Raw genomic sequence first — 21707 nt, forward strand, 5'->3', positions numbered from 1 at the left:
CACTATTGAATAGACCGATTTATCGACAAATATTAAAAAATTATTGGGAATTTGATGACTATTCAAGTTCAAATTTAGCATTTGAGAGTCAGTGGAAGCTCTTTATGCGTTTTTGAAATATTTATGGATAAAAATATTTTTACAGAAAACTCGGGCGGTCTGTTATGATCCCTATTATTGTAAAAAGCTTTTCCAGCAAACATTTGCTATTTTAGATATTATTTATTACTAGCGTGTACCAGCGACTGCGTCCGCGTCGAATTAATCATTTGTAATGATGATGATAAAGCAAAGCAAGAACTTCCATTAACATACAAACTGGTTAAAATTTTCTCACATTTATGTCAGCATGAGAAAAAACAATATGGCGATATTATTATATAACTTGGTAATATTTGAGGGGTAGTTTCATCTTGTTGGAATTTAACTTTCGAAAAATCCGTTTGCCAAAAATAAGCTTTTTACATCAAGCAGTTTAAGCAGAATCGTAGTTAAGAAATTACCCAACTTTTTGAAACACCCTGTATGATTTTTAAAAAAATTTCAAAAATATGTAAAAAAAAACAAATAAATGATTATGCTTGTCCAAGCGTTTTCCCGAAAGACTAACCGTTTTTTAAATAACAAATATTGTAATATCTGAGGGGCGTTTTCACCCTCTTGGAATTTGAGAATCGAGAAACCCCTCCTTATCGAACCTCTACACCCCATAGTCAATCCGTTTACCAAAAATCAGCTTTAAACGTTAAGCAGTTTAAATAGAATCGTGATTACTCAAAGGAAATATTTTATGAAACACCCTGTATAAATTTATAAAAAATCTTAAAATATGTAAAACAACAAAATAAAATATATGTTTAAGAATTTTTCCGAAAAGCTCACCGGTTTTTAAATAAAAAAATATTTTAATATTTGAGGGATAGTTTCACCACTTAGAATTCGAGTTTCGAAAAATCCCTTCTTATCGAACCTCTACACCCTAAAGTCAATCTGTTTTCCAAAAATCAGCTTTTTTCGTCAAGCGCTTTAAGCAGGATCGTGATTAATCAATGACCAGATTTTTCGAAACACCCTGTATACATTTTTAAAAAATCTTAAAATATGTAAGAAAACAAAATAAAATATACGTTTTTTTAAGCGTTTTTTCGGAAACTTGACCTTAATAACTTGACTTAAATAAAAAATATTGTAATATTCCACCCCCCTTCTTACCCCCTTAGGGGATGAATTTTCAAAAATCCTTTCTTATCTCACGTAAACATCATAAAAGGAACCCCGGTGCAAAATTTCAGCTTTCTAGGGTCAGGGGTTTGGTTTGGGCGTTGATGAGTCAGTGATGAATGAATCAGGACTCTCTTACAGATTTATATACATTCATATATAGATTTCATGTTTACCTATAAATAGATTTACCTAATACAGTTATAATTTTAGACTCAATATTCAGATTTGTTATTTTTGTAGTACAATCGAAAGTTATATTTTTTGTAAACGAAGTGTGTCGTAAAGTCATATACAAGGGATGAAAAAATAAGAAACGGGTTTTAAAAGTTAGGATTTTTTTTAAATACAACGTATAAAGGTTGATTCTCACTATACCTTCCATATTCCAAATCAGCTCCTTTCCGTTTCCCCTTTCGTTTACATAAAATATTATATCGTGTAAATGAATAGGACAATGCACACTATCCGTTCCATATCCTTTCCTTCCATTTTTTTGGCGGACGGACTGAAGCGTATCGGAAATAGCGTTGTCAAGTTCTTACATTTGTACCAGCTCTGTTAAAATTTTGCTGATATTTATTTATTCTTTCGCCTCTTAATTAAATCTATTACCTTTTCCAAAAATACAAAACTTTCGTAATGATATAAATTGCACAATAAAAAGTATAGAACTGATACGGAACGGAAGCTTACGTACAGCGTCAATACAATAAAAAATACGGAACGGATATTGAATAAATATGGAATGAAAACGGAAGGTATAGTGAGAATCAACCTTAAAGAAGATAAAAATGTTCTTGAAATTGTTATATTAGCGGTTTTTTTATAAATTCTACGTAAAAAATTGAAAAATAAAACTATTTTTTTGAAAGGTTATACAGGGTGTTTCAAAAAATATGTGCCATCTATTTTGGGGAAAATTTGAAAATTTATTTTTCACATCAGCATATGTCCGATTCTGCTTTGTTTTGTAGATACAGGGCGTTAGTGTCTTAATATTTTTTCGATTTATTATAATTTTCTTCCAAGTAATTTTAGCGTTTCGAATGAAATTTTGAGGGTAAAAGTTACTATGAATGCGACATATTTTAAAGCTAAAAAAGTGTCGACATATTAACCAAGGACGTGCATATGGGTTGTCACTGGAATATTTTTCTAAAAAAAGCATATACGCCACTGATTTATTTTTCTCTTGTTAGCGAAATAGTGTAAGCAGTTTAAAGCCGATTAAAGATTGTCTCTTGATATTTTGTCGATTTCGGCCCCCTTGATGAGTTAAACGCAATTTTATTAATTTGCTTTGATCCAAATCTAATAGCAACCTTTAAAAAAAAATTATTTTATTCATTAACTTGCGACAGTTTTAAATAAGTACTCATTGATTCCTTATCAAAAAATGTAAAAAAGGTTCCTATAAAGATGGGTATGGAAATGCATAGTTTTAGAGTTACAGGATGTTAAAAGTTTTTAAACTTAGTTTTTTATATCATATTTTTCTATTTGAAATTGTTGTATGTTGGACTAATAGAAATAATATTTAATAATAAATTAGGTAAAATATACCTATGGTCTATTAATTTTATTTTTATTTTAATTTTAATTGTGATTAATATAATTGCGTTTATATCATCAAACCGAACATCAGGCCGAACTGGAAAAAATATCAAGAGATTTAATTTAATAAGAACTTTTAATTGGCATTAAACGGCCCACACAATTCTGATTTCAAAAGAAAAAAGTCAGTGGTGCATATTTTTTTTTGAAAGTGATAAATCATATGCACGACCCTGATGCATTTATTGACACTTTTTTAGCATTAAAATATGTAGCACTTATAGTAACTTTTACCCTCAAAATTTCATTCAATTTATTAAAGTACTTGGAGGAAAATTATCATAAATCCAAAGACTATTAAGATTTTAACACCCTGTAGCTACGAAACAAAGCAGAATCGGGCCTACGTTGATATAAGTATTATTTTTACGTGAGGAATCTTCCCCCGAGAGATGGCACATGTTTTTTAAAACACCCTGTATACAATACCCAGGAAATCGACAAATTGATAATTTTTATCTGAAATAACTCTAAAACTATTAATTTTCGCAAATATAGTTTAAATAGTGCAATTGTAAGGCTCACTAACTCTATCCATAAAAGGGTAAACGATCATTTAAAATATGTGCATGAAAAAAAAAGGAAATTCATGAACAATTCGAGATATAAAATACGTGGACGAAGTCGCGGAATAAAGCTAGTTATTATAATAATTCGTAGTTATAGAGAAACGATCAAATTGGAAGTCAGTTTTTGCTGACCTGCCTCTATCGTATCCAGAAACACAAATTAACTTTGTCGAACATAGATTCTCCGTCAGACTAAAACGAATTAATTCCAATCGATGTTTCGATCATTCCGTTCTGTGCCCGTTGACCAATTCGGAATCCCGCGAAGCATACATTTTTTGCCGCTGATCCCGCTGCCTGTTTGCTTTGTGGTTTTTGTGCTATTTTGAAACGTTACTTTTCAATTTTTTATTTCGGTAGCTGCTGCGGCGATCCATATAGTCACACGCAATGAAAAAATGTTTCCATTGTCCTAATGAACGATATTTACAGTGAGCAAGTTATTTTTTAAAATCGCTTAACAAAACTTTTTTGAAATTGTTTTATAATTTAGTTATAAAATAATCTTGCTAGAAAAGGAACGAGCAGTCTTACTTACTGGACCAGAACCGTTCTGGAACCGTTCTGGAACCGTTCTGGAAGAACCTGGAAGACTCCATCTGTAACCTGGAATGGGTGTCCTCCAACGGTCTAAGAGACTTTAAGAAATTTCTGAGAACTTACGACCGAAAAAAATCAAAGACTTTCCTTGATTTAAGTAAGAACAATCTTCGAATTCACTGTCTCCTCAACGGACACCTCAGTACCCAAGTAGCATTTTTAGACACAAAATCGACACAAAATCTCAGCTGAGAAACATTGCAAAACAGTTTCGACAAATTTTTGATACATATGTTTCGTAACATAAAGCACTTTTTGTTTCGAAACATTTTACGAAAATATGGTTTCGCTCCATAAGCTATAACAAGATCTTAGTGTCAGAAATTTTTCGAAACTTTTAAGAAACAGATGTGGCATTTACAGATTTAGTACCCGTCTTGTGCCTGAAAAGTTTCCATAATGTATTTGATATTCTGTGTCAAATATGAGAACATAACGTTACTTTATTGTTTTGATTCCCTTCTGCATTTAAGCATTCTACAAGTTTTTTTATAGTACTATAATTAAAAAAAGCAGAAGGAAGGACATATTTATGGTGAGTATAAATACAGATATTTTACTTATGCGATTTTATAATTATTTATTATACGCATTACAGAGATGATTTGTTTTAGGAATAAATGTAATAACAGTCACTACCTATATCCAAAAGGAAAAGAAGACCGAAGAAAAATGTGGCCAGCAAACGTTTGTTTTTCTTCTTTTTCCACAATAGAATACATATTTTTATGTTTTAATTGTGTTATAATAGGTAAACAAAAAAAAATGTCTTAATTATTTTGGCCAGAAGTTTTGATTGGCGTTGTTGACAGGTGACTAGTTCGAAATTTCTACACAGAAAGCGCTAAATCGAAACATTTTGGAAACAAGGTTTCCATTTATTGTCCATTCATTTTCGAAACACGAGTTTCTCTCTTTTTAGAGACAAATATGATATAATATAGATGATTTGTGTCCGACTCTATGACAATTTTATAAAATAATAAATTCTTAACTAAAAGTATACATAAATATGTTTTTTTGGGCTGTTGAGCTTTTAAACGTATAAAAATAAGAACGCGCATATATTTTTATTCTCAGAACCATGATATAAAAATAAAAATCTATATTTTAAACAAATATGTTTTGTAGCAACAAATAATGAAATATAGAAGGGACATTAAAAATATGAAAGTACATTATTAAATTAAACGACGAATTTACTTTTGCCAGACATTTTTTGTGTGAGAAACCCTAAAAATAAAGATTTTAAGACAACAAAATTATGACGGAGGTTGACATTGTTGATGGTTGTTTTCATTTTGAAATCCACACACAGACATAGACTATTTTAGTTTGGTATTTTGTTTCTTCACATTCATAAACAGTGACTGCTGAAAACGGGAACATCTTGGACACAAATTACAGAAAATGTTTCAAAACATTTCCTCTAAAAGTTTTGATTCAGCATCGAAACATTTCAGGAAACGGCTATTGCCACCACGTTGGAAACACATGTAATAAAGCCATATAAAATAGGTTTCGAAAATGTTTCCTATATGTGGCAAAGCACGGAGAGTTGACAGCGCGCGCCTCCACAGAATAGTAACAGGATTGTGTCGAACGATCACAGGGTTGGCGACCAGGGAACGTAAAAATTACGCGTCAAATAAACTATCCGGCCTGACCGAGAGGGAATCCGGTGATGACAGGCCAGACATCATATATTATATATAAAAAAGACATGTAACGAACTAAAAACGTTACAATACATTGATGCGGATTGTCTATGAACTCTTTCTGAAGGTCACAGAAACCTGAACGCTTAATTCGGTGTTCTTTCGCATCTGTTGTAGTTAATTTGTGCCAGAGATATCAGAGATGAAGAACTAACCTCTGTAAAGCCGTCTCAGATACTGGCTTTTGTCAAAGCCCTGATGAATTATAAAATAAATTCTAACGATGCTTTTATTAATATTTAATAAATTATAACCCATGCTTTTTAAGCTTAAGAACAAAATATTTGAAATACTTTATAACAAAAAACATTGTTGCAGTTTTTTCTATAACGAGCAAAGCATTAAGGACGCGAAGGAAAATATACCTTTTATGCCACCCCTAAATCACCTCGTCTGTATACACAGTGGCTACATTTACATTTTCATACTATATAGAGACAATAAAAAAATCTCTCATATATAAACTTTTCATTCCGCCTTTTAAATTTGTCACATGTGCTGCACATAAAGTTAAATTAAGCTCGAAAAGTTGGGTAAGAAGGGAAAAAGCTATGGCGCTGTAACATTTGTTAATTAAATAGGTGACCGCGGTCCGCGTCATAAAAATGTTAAATGCTAGATGGCACACGGGAACGTAAAACAGGGAGCCAGGAAACAGAGAAAAATCCCTGAAGAGAAACCAACAACACCTCTATGACTCGGGCCCTCTTTTCCTTAATTACTAAAGTTTCAAATTATCTGTGTGTCTGCTCGATAAAGCAGGAATGGCTCGACGTATCAACTAATTTCGTTTTGTTTAATACCGACCGGGTGCGTCTCAAAAGTGGCTCACCACTATAACTTTTTTATTTTTTCAGATAAAAAACTACCTTTTCCTTGTTCCATCCATTGTTGGATATAGGTCTCTTCTAGGTTTTTCCATACTTCGCGATCTGTAGCCAATTTTATCCCTTGTCTTCCAGAACAGTGGCAGTATGCCACTGTTCTGACGTCATCAACCCATCCCTTTTTTGGTCGGGCCACACTTCTTTTTGTTCACATAGATCTCCATAGAATGACTTTTTGGGGCCATCGGTCTGGATCCTGTCTTGTCGCATCTCCGATCCATTGCCACTTCAGACTTGCCACTCTTTTAACAGCATCTATTAGTTTTCTTTTTTGAGGTATGTGGGGTTCCTTATTTTTTCTCTCATGGTGACTCCTAACATGATTCTTTCCATGGCTCTTTGTGCAACTCGCAGTTGTTCTGCTGTTTTTCGGGTAATTGCCATAGTCTCTAAGACATATACGTAAGCACAGATAGGATGCAGATGTCGTAAACCTTTTTCTTTAGGTTGATAGGCACCTTTTTGTCCTTGAAAATATCGCTAATATTTCCAAATACCAAATTGGTCCTGCGTGTTATCTCCGTATTTTGGTTCTTTACCCAGCTTGATTTTATGACCTAAATATACAGGGTGATTCCTGTAAGTCCGTCATGCTTTCGAGGAATGATAGGGGACGTCGAAATATTAATTTTGATATAGCACACTATGGGTCGCAAATGCCTCTTACGCAAGATACAGGGTGTTAAAGTTTTTGAAAAATTAAAGATATTCTTTAATGGTTTTTTAACAGTTGAAGGTATCGTTATAAAATTTCATTATTGGAATCTACCTAACAGAGACACTTTAAATGTAAAAAGAGGTTTTAGTTTCAACCAGTGGCGTAGATGTAATACGCATCGGGTAACTTTTAAAAAAAATAGTACGCCACAGATAAAAATAAAAATTTCGGAGTTTTTTTATTTACTCGGTTTATTTCCAAGAAAAAATGTTTCTTGCAACTTTGTTCTATCTAACACTATTTTGTCACAATTTAAAAATACATATTTTTTTGATGAGAACCTTAAATATGCGAATTATTATAACTACCTGTGTAACTACCTTAAAACTACGAATTTTAGTATTAACAATAAAAAAAATTCTAGTTTAAATTTATAATTTTTTAAAAATTTATTTGGAGCTAATAGTAAAAAGTACTAAAGTTACCCAAGATGAAGGGAACTAACGATCGTAATGAAGTTCATAAGAATTTCTACACTCACTCCTGGGACATCCTGTATATTGTGTTAATTAATATTATACTAGAATAATAGAATATAATAATAGACTTCATTTTCTTTTAATAATGACAGTCAATGTATGTTATTGTTAATTGTCAAATCATTATTGTAATGAACTTCATTAGTGTTCCGATTGATGAATTAAATAAGTTAAATATTTAATTGCCATATTGTAAGAGAGTTTTGATCGGTTTTGGTCGCTATAGTTTAATACGTGAAATCGAGCCGTTCGCGCAGATCGCCCTACTCTGCTAGTGCAGGTTGAGTGGAAAGGAGCGCGAGTCGAGTACCTTGGCTGCAGCAGTTCCAGAGGGACAGTTTGTGGTCGCACGCGAAACAGTGAAGTCGAGTCCGGAATGCCCTGCCAAGTGACCTGCTCCCAGCCGCCGATCGTCGCCGCACTGTACAAGGTAAGCACCCACCGCCAAAGTGATAGAGGGTAGGTCGTATTATTTTTATTGTTATTAAGCGTTTACTCGACTACCTGGACGCGATATAGGGATAAGGGAGTTAGATGTCGGGATTGTTAGGATATTAAAAGCGCGGGAGAATAACCATTGCCGACCAGGCAAAGAGGGACTACGCTGTGCTACGGGCAGGTCACCAGGAATGGTGGCCCTTTCTTTTAAGGGTTCTGTCTGACATCTGCTCAGGTATGGCATATCCTTCGGTTGCGGAGTCGAGAGTTCTTAGTTTTCTTTATTAATATTAAAAATTACCAGGGTTGCCGACCAGGCAAAAGAGGGACTACGCTGTGCTACGGGCAGGTCGCCAGGAATGGTGGCCTTTTCTGTTAAAGGTTCTGTCTGACATCTGCTCCGGTTCAGTGTATCTCTGGGGAAAAGCTAATCACGGGCTAATAATTAATTAATCTTCTTAAGGGACAACCGGGGTAGTTCAGTAAACGCACGGGTCGCGAATATTCATGGAGCTAGAACAAGATCTCGCCCAAATCCCGAGGCTGGTTTTGTAGCTCCCCTATTTCTCTAGGTGTGCCGCCCGGACGGCACCCTGCAACAGTGACGCTGAACGGGATCTCGCCGAAATCCCGAGGTTGTCCTGAACGGGCGGTATGTGTGCGGGCTGTGGTTATCCGAACGACATACAACTCGCCGAGACGTCGCTAACGTCAACGTCACTCCGGGACTCGCGTTTGTGTATCCCACGGGACGCTGTTGACTTCGCGATCGATCCAGGACTCGCGTTTATGTATCCCACGGGACGCTGTTAACTTCGCGATCAATCCAGGACTCGCGTTTGTGTATCCCACGGGACGCTGTTAACTTCGCGAACGATCCAGGACTCGCGTGAGGGTGTCGCGGGACGCTTTTAACTCCGACGCCGATCCGGGGTCCGTATTTTGCTGTCAAAACGGACACCGTTCCGAGAAATATTTAGCTGTAACCATCGGGACGCCTGTAACGACGTCGCCACCGTTTAGAGAGTCGCGTCGTGGTAGAGTGTGTTGCTCCGGTACCTACGTGTCTGTGTTCATTAGGACGTCGCTAAATTCGACGCCGATCAGGAACTCGCGTCGTCGTGTTTAATAGAACGTCACTTCGGGAACGCGTTTTGAATTCGCGTGATAGAATCAGTCAGAGAGTTACGTATCGGGAATAATCGATCAGAACTCTAGAGGTACGCGGTTGTTAGTGTAAATTTTGTTCTACGAGGTACTAAACATTTATTTTATTTTTATTATTGTTACAATTAGAGAACGCGAACTTTCTTGGATTACTTTTGTACATATTTAATTTATTAAATAAAAACCTAGTGTTACGCTGTAGTTAATTGTGAGTTTTATTTTCTTTTCATCTCATCACTCCCTCGTATCTCCACTGTATAAAAGCTACCCGTATTGGCACTAGTGGTCTCTCAAACACTTTAAACGTTGGGGGTGGCGCCCGAGGAACCGAACCAAGGCAACTCGGCGTCCGTGAGCTTTTTCAAAAACGGGGGAGCCTCACACGATGCACATGTTTCTGCCCTCTAGTTAGAATTATAATAATTCGCTGTATATTTAAGATTCTCATTAAAAAAATTATTTATTTTTAAATTGTGACAAAATGGTGTTAGATAGGAGAAAGTTGCAAGAGACCTTTTTTCTTGGAAATATACCGAGTAAATAAAAAAAAAACGAAATTTGTATTTTTATCAGTGGCGTACTATTTTTTTTTTGAAAAAATTACCCGATACGTATCACATCTACGCCACTGGTTGAAACTAAAACCTGTTCTTTTTACATTTAAAGTGTCTCTGTTAGGTAGATTCCTATAGTGAAATTTTATAACGATACCTTCTGTTGAAGATTGAACTATTTCTTCGTTGATAGTATTACTCAGAGGTATTACTATTGCAATTAAAAACTTGTATTAAAACAGCGGACGTATTACTGACTACTTTATTGTTCCGCCATCTTCTTTCATCCTTTTGACAGACGACTCTCAATCTTAAGGTCGTCCCACACGTACAATAACTAAAGGTAACTTTACACATAAAAATAGGAAAACAGAAAACAATAAAAACACTGAATGACCACTAAACATGCCCCCGGCCTTGAAAGAGTCAGCTTTCAACCTCAATCGGCAATACACAAAACTTAGCAAAACTCCGTTTCACAGTTCCACTTGATGTCTTGATAGTAGCTACTCGAGCGATGCCGTCTGATCCTGGATGAAGTAAGACGATTCTACCGAGTTTCCATTGAAGTGGATGAGAGTGGTCATCTCTGAGAACAACAAGAGACCCAACTTGAAGTGCTGCTTGCTGAGTTTTCCATTTGGTGCGTAACTGAAGCTCGCTAAGAAACTCACGAGTCCAGCGGGACCAAAAATGTTGTTGGCACTGCTGCATCAGCTGGTATCTTGAAAGGCGTGACGTTGAAATGTCTCTAAGGTCTGGATCGGGAAGTGATGTTGCCGGTTGTCCGATAAGGAAATGAGAAGGGGTTAAAGCGGATAGGTCATTGGGGTCTGAGGACATGGGAGTGATTGGACGAGAGTTTAGGATTGCTTCAACCTCTGCCAATATAGTGCAATACTCTTCAAAAGTAAGTTTTACGCTACCGATTATTCGAGTCAAGTGTCTTTTAGCCGACTTAACACCGGCTTCCCAAATTCCTCCGAAGTGAGGTGAGAATGCGGGTATGAAGTGCCAATTTACGCCAATATTAGATATACTATCTTGTAAAGAATGTTCTTGCGATTTTAAAAATTGAGATAATTCTCGTAACTCTGAATTGGCTCCTACAAAATTTGTTCCGTTGTCGGAATAAACATTACTTGGCTTACCACGGCGTGCTACAAACCTCCGGAAGGCAGCAATGAAGGCATCCTTTGATAAGTCACTCACCAATTCTAAATGAGTGGCCTTGGTCACAAAGCACACAAATAGCGCAATATACGCTTTAGAAACCTTGGCTCCTCTTCCCTTTTTTGAACTCAAATATACTGGACCTGCGTAGTCTATGCCAGTATTATAAAAGGGTGGAGCAGGAGTAACACGCGCTTTTGGAAGATTACCCATGATTGGAGAAGGTTGCAGTGGTTTGCAGCGGTAGCATTTTATGCAGGAATGAACAATTTGTTTAGCCAAATTGCGACCAGCCAGTGGCCAATAACGTTGACGAATTGAATAAAGCAGTTGTTGTTGTCCAGCATGGAATAATCTTAGATGCTCGTGTCTAAAAAGCAATTTTGTAAGATGGTGCTTGGACGAAAGAAGTATTGGATGTTTGACATCAAAACTAAAATTTGATTGACTAAGACGTCCACCAACACGTAAAATACCCTCATCGTCTAGAAAAGGATTTAAAGAAAGAAGCTTAGATTGCCTTGGCAACGCATGACTCCTTTGCAACGTTTGAATTTCTTCTGCAAAATCATCCTTTTGAGATATCGTAATAAGGTATCTAAGAGTATCAGATAAATCCTTTGCCTTGAAAGGTTTAAATTGCTTGTCAGTGGGATTTCGACAATTGTATATGAATCTAAGACAATAAGCGACCACCCGTTGAAGTTTCATTAAGTTTGAAAATTTATTAATATTAATCCAATTTGAAGTTTGAAAAGCTGCGAGAATTATTTTTTGTTTCTTAACTTCTGGGAGTTCTCCTTCAAAAGTAGCTGCAGAATAGGGCCATTGATCTTTAGGTTGGCTAAGCCATTGTGGGCCATTCCACCACATAGTACAATCCAAAAGAGCCCTAGGCAAAATACCTCGGGAAAGAAAGTCTGCAGGATTGTCGGCGGTTCGAACATGATGCCATTGGTTAGGTTGTGTTAACCTTTGTATTTGAGCGACTCTGGTTTGAACAAAAACTTGCAAAGTACTTGGAGAAGTACGAATCCAGGCAAGAGAGACAGTGGAATCGCACCAAAGAAATATATCATCAAAAGTAAAAGTCATTGAATTTTTCACTCGATCAACTAGCTGTGCTAACAAGAGAGCACCGCACAGTTCTAATCTTGGAATTGTTAACGATTTTAGAGGACTAACCCTACTTTTAGCTGTCAAAAGCTTTACCTGAATCTCTCCGCTGGAAGATATACTACGAATGTATAGACATGCGCCATATGCTTGTAAAGAGGCATCGGCAAACCCGTGTAACTCCAACTTAACGATTGACGTATTTGAAACAAATCTGGGTATTTTTAAAATGTTAAGTACTGGTAGTTCTTGCCGTAATTGCCGCCATTGATTGTCTATAGTAGCTGGAAGAGACTCATCCCAGTCAAGCTTTAAGGACCAAAGTGATTGAAGAAGAATTTTTCCTAAAATGATACATGGGCCCAAGAGTCCCAAGGGATCAAAAATCTGAGCTATATCAGACATTATAGTACGCTTGGTAAACTTATTTAAACTGATAAAATCAGCAATAGTGTACATTAGCTGATCGTCTTCATAAGACCAATACAAACCTAGAATCTTGGTTCGTTGATCCTTGCCAATTTTAAGAATAGTAGAAGGATTTTGAATGTGCTGAAGAATTTTGGTACTATTAGTTGCCCATTTTTGAAGTTGAAAACAGCCTGAAGAAAGTATTTTTGAAATTTCGTCACATATTGTTAACGCCTCACTTTCTGAATTGCAACTTATCAACAAATCATCCATATAGAAATTGGATGCCACGAAATGAGATGATTGTGGGAATATTTTGGAATAATCTATGGTCAATTGCTTTAAACATCTTGTAGCTAACCAAGGAGCTGATGCAGTACCGTAAGTTACTGTTTGTAATTCGAAAGTTTTTAATTCCTCTGAAGAATCGAAACGCCATAGAATATTTTGGAGATGTTTTTGTGATCTATGAATCTCTATCTGCCGATACATTTTAACAATATCCGCACAGATGACAATAGGCCCCTGTCGGAATCTTAATAAAATGGAAAAAAGATTATCCTGAATGGTAGGACCAACTAGCTGCAAACTATTAAAAGAAATTCCATTATCAGTTTGTGCCGAGCCATCGAACACAACCCTAAGCTTAGTAGTTTGATTATTTTCGTTAACAACTGCATGATGTGGCAGAAAACCAGAATTAGAATGTTCGTCAATTTTAGATATTTCTCGCATATGACCAAGTTGAATATATTCGTTCATAAATGCTGCATATTCTTCCTTTAACTTTGGTTCACGATTCAATTTCTTCTCCAAAGAATAGAATCTTTTGGTAGCAATTTCACGAGAATCACCTAGAATAATAGGATCGCATTTTAAGGGAATATGAACAATAAATCTACCGTCGTCTTTTCGCTCGGTTGTTTTAGAAAATATGTCCTCGCAAAGCTGTTCATCTGAGGAGAATTTCACATTTGAACCAGGTGGAACAGTTTCTTCGACTTCCCAGAACCTTTTCAATAAAGAATAGATTTCGTCGTTTGAACTTGTACTAAAATTGCACATGGATTGCGCAGCAATAGGATCATTGTATAATTTTCCAGAGACTACCCATCCTAGAACAGTTTTTTGTAACGTAGGTAAATTAGGTCCTAAGCGGAACTGACCAATGCATAATAAATTGTAGAACCATTCAGCACCAATTAGAATATCAATCTTTGAAGAAACCGATAAACCAGGATCAGCTAACCTCAAATTGGAAGGAATATTTAAATTTGAAAGGTCGAATGACTGGAATGGTAAACCTTTATTAATTGTAGGTAGAAGTAAACATGAAATATCAGCTTTGAATGAGTTATGCATGGACACTACAGTAATATTGCATCGCTGTTTGATTTGAAAAGGAGTTTGAACGATACCCGAAACAGAAATACTTACTGGAAATGTCTTTAGACCTAATCTCTTACATGTATCTTCTGTAATAAAATTGGATTGGGACCCAGAATCTAATAAAACTCTGCATGTTTGAAAATATCCCTTTGAATTTTTAATTTGAACTAGTGCTGTAGATAATAGAATATTATCCGAAGCAATGCTTGAAGTTGCAGAAAATGCGTTATTTGATGAAGTTGTTGGACGCTCTGGTCTTGAATTTACTTGAAAGTCGTTATGAAGAATTGTATTATGCTTTTGAGTACATTTTTTGCAATGTCCTGCTAGGCAATTGTTGATCGTATGAAAACCGCGTAAACAATTTAAGCATAATTTTCGATTCTTAAGCTGATTAAGACGATCTTGAGTTGAAAGCTTTAAAAAATCATTGCAATTTTGTATATAATGATTTGAACCCTTGCAAAAAATGCATTCAGTTTTGAACTTTGTTGAAATTTGATATGAATGAGATTGTATCTTGACCTCTTTGGTCATTAAAACTGTTTCTAAGAAATCGGCTCTTGAACGTAAAAAATCTTTGAATGTTTTTAATGTCACCGTATCCGAATTGCCCTGAGTTGTCGCTGCTTTAACTTGCTCCCATGCTCGAAGTGTTGATTTGTCTAACTTATGACTTAATACAAAAACAAGAAGTGTGTCCCAGTGCTCAACCGGTTGATTTAAGTTTTTTAATGAGCACAAATGCTTAGAGAGGCTATCTAACATTTTTCTTAAGTCACTTGCTGACTCTTTAGATAATGTGGGCATTTCGAATATGGCTTTGACATGATTGTTTACCAGAACGCTATTGTTATTATACCTTTGAAGTAAAGAATTCCACGCTATCTGGTAATTGTCAGCCGAAAATTCTATAGAACGAATAACTTGCATGGCACCGCCGTCCAATGCTGCCCTCAGGTAGTGAAATTTTTGAATGTTTGTTATACTTGAATTTTCATTGATAAGTGAATCGAATGTATCTCGAAATTCTAACCAATTATCGTAACAACCTGTAAATTTCGGTAATTTTATTTCTGGTAATTTTACATTGAAATCATTTTTATTATTGTTACTTGAGCCTACATCAAAGTTACTTGAATTACTCGATTCGCTATGAGAATTTGGAATTACCTTGTCAAAGATGCTTAAGAATTCCTTGCACTCAACTAATAAACTAAAATAATTTTTCTCAAAAGTTTCTCTTTCCAACGTTTGTGTATCTAAATCATCTGAACTTATCTCTATCTCTGTTTGAACTATCTCGTATTCTTGTATTAATTTCTCATATTTTTCTAAACGTAACTTTAATTCAGCAATCTTAAACCTTTCACGATCGGTAGGCGAAGTATCTTGAAAGGATTCCTTTAGGGTTTTAAAATATTTTTCAAATAATGTATGTCGTTGTTTGAAAACTCTACGTTTCCCTAAAAGAACCCTTGTCTCCTCGTTTTGCATTTTGATATTAAAACCTATTAATAAGAACTTGGAGCAAACCTATCTTCCCGTTGAAAGAAAAGGATAATAAAGGTAAATAGGAACGGACTCACCGGCAATTTGCGTCGTCGTTTTACCAATCCCGGGCACGGCTCTCAAAACGTATTTTTTTTCTGCTTTCGTCGATGTGTCCTCCCCTTTTCCGATGCAGTTGGACCAGTCCACTCTTCGCACCGCTTTTACTACGCAACTCCCCTATTCTGGATCGTCTTGCGCAAATGGACTCGTCCGGCTTCGACCTTGAACGATAGAAATTGATCGGAAAAGTATGGATTTTCTTTGAATCTTTGAAATAATTGAAGATTTCACCCAGCTATCCGGCTCGAAGGACCAAATATGTTGAAGATTGAACTATTTCTTCGTTGATAGTATTACTCAGAGGTATTACTATTGCAATTAAAAACTTGTATTAAAACAGCGGACGTATTACTGACTACTTTATTGTTCCGCCATCTTCTTTCATCCTTTTGACAGACGACTCTCAATCTTAAGGTCGTCCCACACGTACAATAACTAAAGGTAACTTTACACATAAAAATAGGAAAACAGAAAACAATAAAAACACTGAATGACCACTAAACACCTTCAACTGTTAAGAAACTATTAAAGATCTTTAATTTTTTAAAAAATTTAACACCCTGTATCTTGCGTAAGAGGCATTTGCGACCCATAGTGTGCTATATCAAAATTAATATTTCGACGTCCCCTATCATTCCTCGAAAGCATGACCGACTTACAGGAATCACCCTGTATATAATGGTCTACGTTTTCAATAACAACGTTGTCTACGGTAATGTTATGGCTATTGTTGCTTATTATCTTGGTCTTCTTCAAGTTCATTTTAAGGCCAATTTTCTCGGATTGGTCATTTAGCTCCTTTAGCATGGTGTTCAGTTCTTGAATTTCGGTGCTCAGCAAGACAATATCGTCTGCGAACTTAAGATGGTGATTCCCATTCAAATTCCTTGAAGACAGTTTCCAGTGCCATTGTAAATAACTTGGGAGAGATGATATCTCCTGGTGTCTCACGCCCTTGCTGAGAGGTATTTTTTCTGTTTCGAGATCATCATCTAATTTAACTTGGAAGGTTGGACTACCCAGATTAGTTTTTATTAAATGTCACCCTCGGTATTTTTTTACTTTTTTCGATAGAAAATGACACACTCTGAATAGAATGATGTGTCAACTTTTGACATATTCACTTTAAAAACTTTTTTGATTTTTTTTAAATTTCAATCTAGAGTGTCATGACTGTGTTAATATACACTAATTTTTAATCAACGAGTCTTGGAAAAATATATTTGATCGTCTAATGTTTTTAGTGTCTTGTCCTGGCCGGTTGAAAGATGCCCAATTCGTATTTTTAATCATATCTCAAATTTTTCAAATGGAACGAGGGTGGTTCAGAGTAGCATATTTGGAAAAAGCATTTTTTTACGAATAATTTTGTACCACATACTTGGTATTTCGAGTCAAAATGTCGTTATGGATCGCATGTTACAATTTCAAATAAAAACCATTTTATTCAGAGTGTCATTTTCTATCGAACAAAGTGGAAAAATACCGTTGTAGCCATTTCCGGTGAAACAGGAAAAGACCGAAAACAACTGAATAGGTCAATCAGTCCTAATTTATGTCATATACTAACATACCAAATCTCCTTTTTTTACCCGAAAAAAATAAAAAACTTAAGTTATGGTGGTGAGCCACTTTTGAGACGCACCCGGTATATACAAGGTGGTCCAAATTATATTGAGGAAAATTATATTCTGCAGATAAAAATAAGTGAAAAATTTTGTATAAATGTATAGCCTAAATGCTTAGTTTCGGATATACAGGGTGTAGAAATCTCGTTTTAATTTTGATTTTTTTCTCAAATCATTTCTGAAATAACGTCAAAATATTTGGAAGAAAATTGGTGTGTGGGAGTTTATTTAAAAAATCAAAATAAAAATGAAACTTCTACACCCTGTATCTACGAAACGAAGCATTTTAGGACATAAATTTATACGAACTTTCTTACTTATTTTCATCTGCAAAATATGCTGCCGAAGTTTCCCGAATGCAATTATTCGGACCACCCTGTATATTTTATTATTACCAAACATTATTTATAGAAAAGAAAATTACAATTATCACAATATTACTTTTCGTGAAAACTACCCATATAAAGATGCCTTGACCAGTAAATTTATGTAAACTCGTAAATTTAAAAATATTAATGAACATGTGTATAAATTGTTTAAATCTAAAACTAGGGTGTCATGACTGTGTTAATATACACTAATTTTAATCAACGAGTCTTGGAAAAATATATTTGATCGTCTAATGTTTTTAGTGTCTTGTCCTGGCCGGTTGAAAGATGCCCAATTCGTATTTTTAATCATATCTCAAATTTTTCAAATGGAACGAGGGTGGTTCAGAGTAGCATATTTGGAAAAGGCATTTTTTTACGTATAATGTTGTACTACATACTTGGTATTTCGAGTCAAATTGTCGTTATGGATCGCATGTTACAATTTCAAATAAAAACCATTTTATTCAGAGTGTCATTTTCTATGGAACAAAGTGGAAAAATACCGTTGTAGCCATTTCCGGTGAAACAGGAAATGACCGAAAACAACTGAATACGTCAATCAGTCCTAATTTATGTCATATACTAACATACCAAATCTCCTTTTTTTACCTGAAAAAATAAAAAAGTTATGGTGGTTAGCCACTTTTGAGACGCACCCGGTATATACAGGGTGGTCCAAATTATATTGAGGAAAATTCGGCAGTATATTCTGCAGATAAAAATAAGTGAAAAATTTTGTATAAATGTATATCCTAAATGCTTAGTTTCGGAGATACAGGGTGTAGAAATCTCGTTTCAATTTTAATTTTTTTCTCAAACCATTTCTGAAATAACGTCAAAATATTTGGAAGAAAATTGGTGTGTGGGAGTTTATTTAAAAAATCAAAATAAAAATAAAATTTCTACGCTCTGTATCTACGAAACGAAGCATTTCAGGACATAAATTTATACGAACTTTTTCACTTATTTTCATCTGCAAAATATGCTGCCGAAGTTTCCCGAATGCAATTATTTGGACCACCCTGTATATTTTATTATTACCAAACATTATTTATAGAAAAGAAAATTACAATTATCACAATATTACTTTTCGTGAAAACTACCCATATAAAGATGCCTTGACCAGTAAATTTATGTAAACTCGTAAATTTAAAAATATTAATGAATATGTGTATAAATTGTTTAAATCTAAAAAATATGAACATATTTTTTCTCGTAGCTATTGGAAAATTATATCAATAAATTCAAGTTTCACGTTTTTCAAAATGTAATAAAAATATGGAGAGAAGTATCATAAATCTAGGACATTCCATTTAACCACACGAGAATAGCAAGCCGATCGATATGTTTTGTGTACGTTTCACACAAGGCTAGTGGATTTAAACCATATAGAAACTTAAAATTTTATTATTACTGATATTGTAAAATTAAAATATACGAAAAGAGTGATACAGGAATGGAATATATGTAAAAAAGTAACACTGAAAATTAACAAAGCATTTTTTTTTTCTTTTAATAAATTATAAGGAATATTAAAAAAAACACAAAAAACATTAGTATTTATCATGGGCTGTTGCAATTACACGTACATTTTCTTGGCAGTCGCTGACAGTGGTTGACATTAGTCTATAATTATAAGGCTGCCGAATATAATTATATAGAGCAGACATAGAGAGTCTTCTTCGCAGTTATACCAGTCAGTCGCTTGGCAGGAAAATTATATTTTGGCAGTACATTTACATTTTTTACCTAAGTTAGACACCCCTCGGTTTTTATTTATTTTTGCAAAATCTCGAAGGAAAAACTTTTTTTTTTCAAAGTTTCGTTATCAACTTGGCAAAAATTCATTAATTTCAACCTAATTTGCCTTTCAAAATAAAATAAAATTTTTTGAAACACAACGAGAGGCGCACCTAATGGATATACATCAGCTGTATTGCTCGTAGATGTCATAAAAATTTTTTACCAAAGGATAATACCTATAGAACATGTTAATCATGTACATGAAACTAGACATAAAGCAGTTTATCCTAGCTTATGCTCTATTAAAACTATTGGATAGAGATCATTAAAAATTTTTGCACCTCGTTTATATAACATTTTGCCAACCCTTTTAAAGGAAGTTATGGTGGGTTCATACAGCCAAATAAAATAAAATAAGAATAAAATAAAATAAAATAAGAAAGTTGGTTATATGGCATACCGTACATGCGTTCATACAGCCAAATAAAATAACAAATAAAATAAGAAGTCTTTATCTTTTAACTTCTTGTTTTATTTTATGTGAAAACGGCTTTGCGCACGCTTAATTCTAACCTACAAATATTTTCAGTTTGGATTTAATTTGTTTTATAATTTCACATAAGTAAAATGTATAATATAGTAGGCAACGAATAAATAAATATACTATAAATAGTAAAATTACTATAAACAATCGTAAAAGTTAACTTTTATCCAGCCTCATCGTACTGCGCATGAGCAAATATATATTTCTTATTTTATTTTATTTGACTGTATGAACGCACACAAATAAGAATTCCTTATTTCTTATTTTATTTTATTCTTATTTTATTTTATTTGGCTGTATGAACCCACCATTAAAAGTTTTTCTGGATTTAAAAAAGGAGTAGATATACAAATGGGGATGGTTGATCAAGGTAGAGATATTTTTAACGATATAGTTAACTTAAAATACACAAAATAATTATTCACAAACGCCAGTGAACATTATGTATTTTCATAATTAAATTGTATTCCTTTCAACATACAAGTAATTCTATTACTCTGTGGTAATGCATTTAGGGTTTATATTAATTTTTAACACAAAAGAAAAATTGATCAAAAAACATTAATTTTTAATTTCCTCTTTGTATTTATTATTAAATAAAAATTAAACAATTATATCACAAATTATGAAATACTACATGACGCAACTGATGACTGTATTAAATAAAACGTAAAACCTTTGAATAAAAAGATTAAGGAAGGAGCATGTCAACACACTTAAGTAGAGCGCGATGGGGACCAAAAATGGCCGACATAAATTCCGGTTTATCAGTGCCGTCCTAATTTTATTCAAGACATGTAAAAATATGATGTAGGGTAGACTCAATAATTTGTTGGTTATTTTTACATTGTCAATAGATGTTGGTAGTTATTAAAATTGTTATAAAAATATTTAATTCGAATAAAAATAGATAAGCTATAATAATTATTCATTAACACAAACATCCGATACGCTACTGAAGCAGGTAAGTCAAATTGATGATCTTTTCAGAATACCTATATGACAAAGGTGATACTGGTTGCCTACTTCTCCTGGACTACTCAAAGGCCTTTGACACGTTAAACCATAAGATGGTTTCAGTGACTGTTCACTGAAACTCATGGCGTGTTACTTGGCTGGTTGACAACAGAGAGAGGAGAATATCCTTCGAGTTTATTACCTGTAGATCGTGGTGTTCCTCAGGGCAGTATTCTTGGTCCAATTCTATTCTCTATTTATACGGCAGATTTCAAAACGTATTTAAAAAATTTATCCTCACATCAGTATGCTGATGATTTTCAAGTCTATTGTTCCTTGAGTAAAGATTTCAATGCCTCCGAAAGGAAAATAAATGAAGATCTGAGAATAATTTACGGCATTTCACACCATTATGGTCTCCTCTTAAACCCTACTAAGACTCAACTAATTTTTGTGGGTAAGGACTCGCCAGATATTTCTCAAAAATTAAATATTGTACTTGACAATATCACTATCATACCTGCTAAAAACTGTAAAAATCTGGGGGTTTATTTTGATTCTAAACTGAGATTTGAAAAGCATGTATCATATATTTTGCAGAAATCGTATTGTAAGTTAAATACACTATATTTATATAAAGATTTTCTTAGCAGAGATGTTAAATTGACCTTGTCTAAAACCCTAATTCTTCCATTGGTCTTCTACTGCGACACAGTCTACTGGCCAGCTCTACTTAGCAAGGACAAACAAAGCTTAACAAATCTTGTCAACTCTTGCTTAAGTACTTTTACCA

At 34.4% G+C, this 21707-nt stretch overlaps 1 protein-coding gene across 1 annotated transcript; it reads right to left on the reverse strand.

The window, feature by feature from the left end:
• Nucleotides 1-10394: 10394 nt before the first annotated feature.
• LOC115888209 lies at nucleotides 10395-15554 on the reverse strand. The gene is made up of 2 exons (XM_030907842.1): nucleotides 11928-15554; nucleotides 10395-11765 (listed from the first exon to the last, which is right to left on the reverse strand). Exons 1-2 carry the CDS (start codon nucleotides 15552-15554, stop codon nucleotides 10395-10397), a joined length of 4998 nt encoding a protein of 1665 aa, XP_030763702.1.
• Nucleotides 15555-21707: the final 6153 nt, after the last annotated feature.

Source organism: Sitophilus oryzae, unplaced genomic scaffold (assembly GCF_002938485.1).
Source record: "Sitophilus oryzae breed Bouriz unplaced genomic scaffold, Soryzae_2.0 scaffold_690_pilon_pilon, whole genome shotgun sequence".
Taxonomy (NCBI): Eukaryota; Metazoa; Arthropoda; class Insecta; order Coleoptera; family Curculionidae; genus Sitophilus; species Sitophilus oryzae.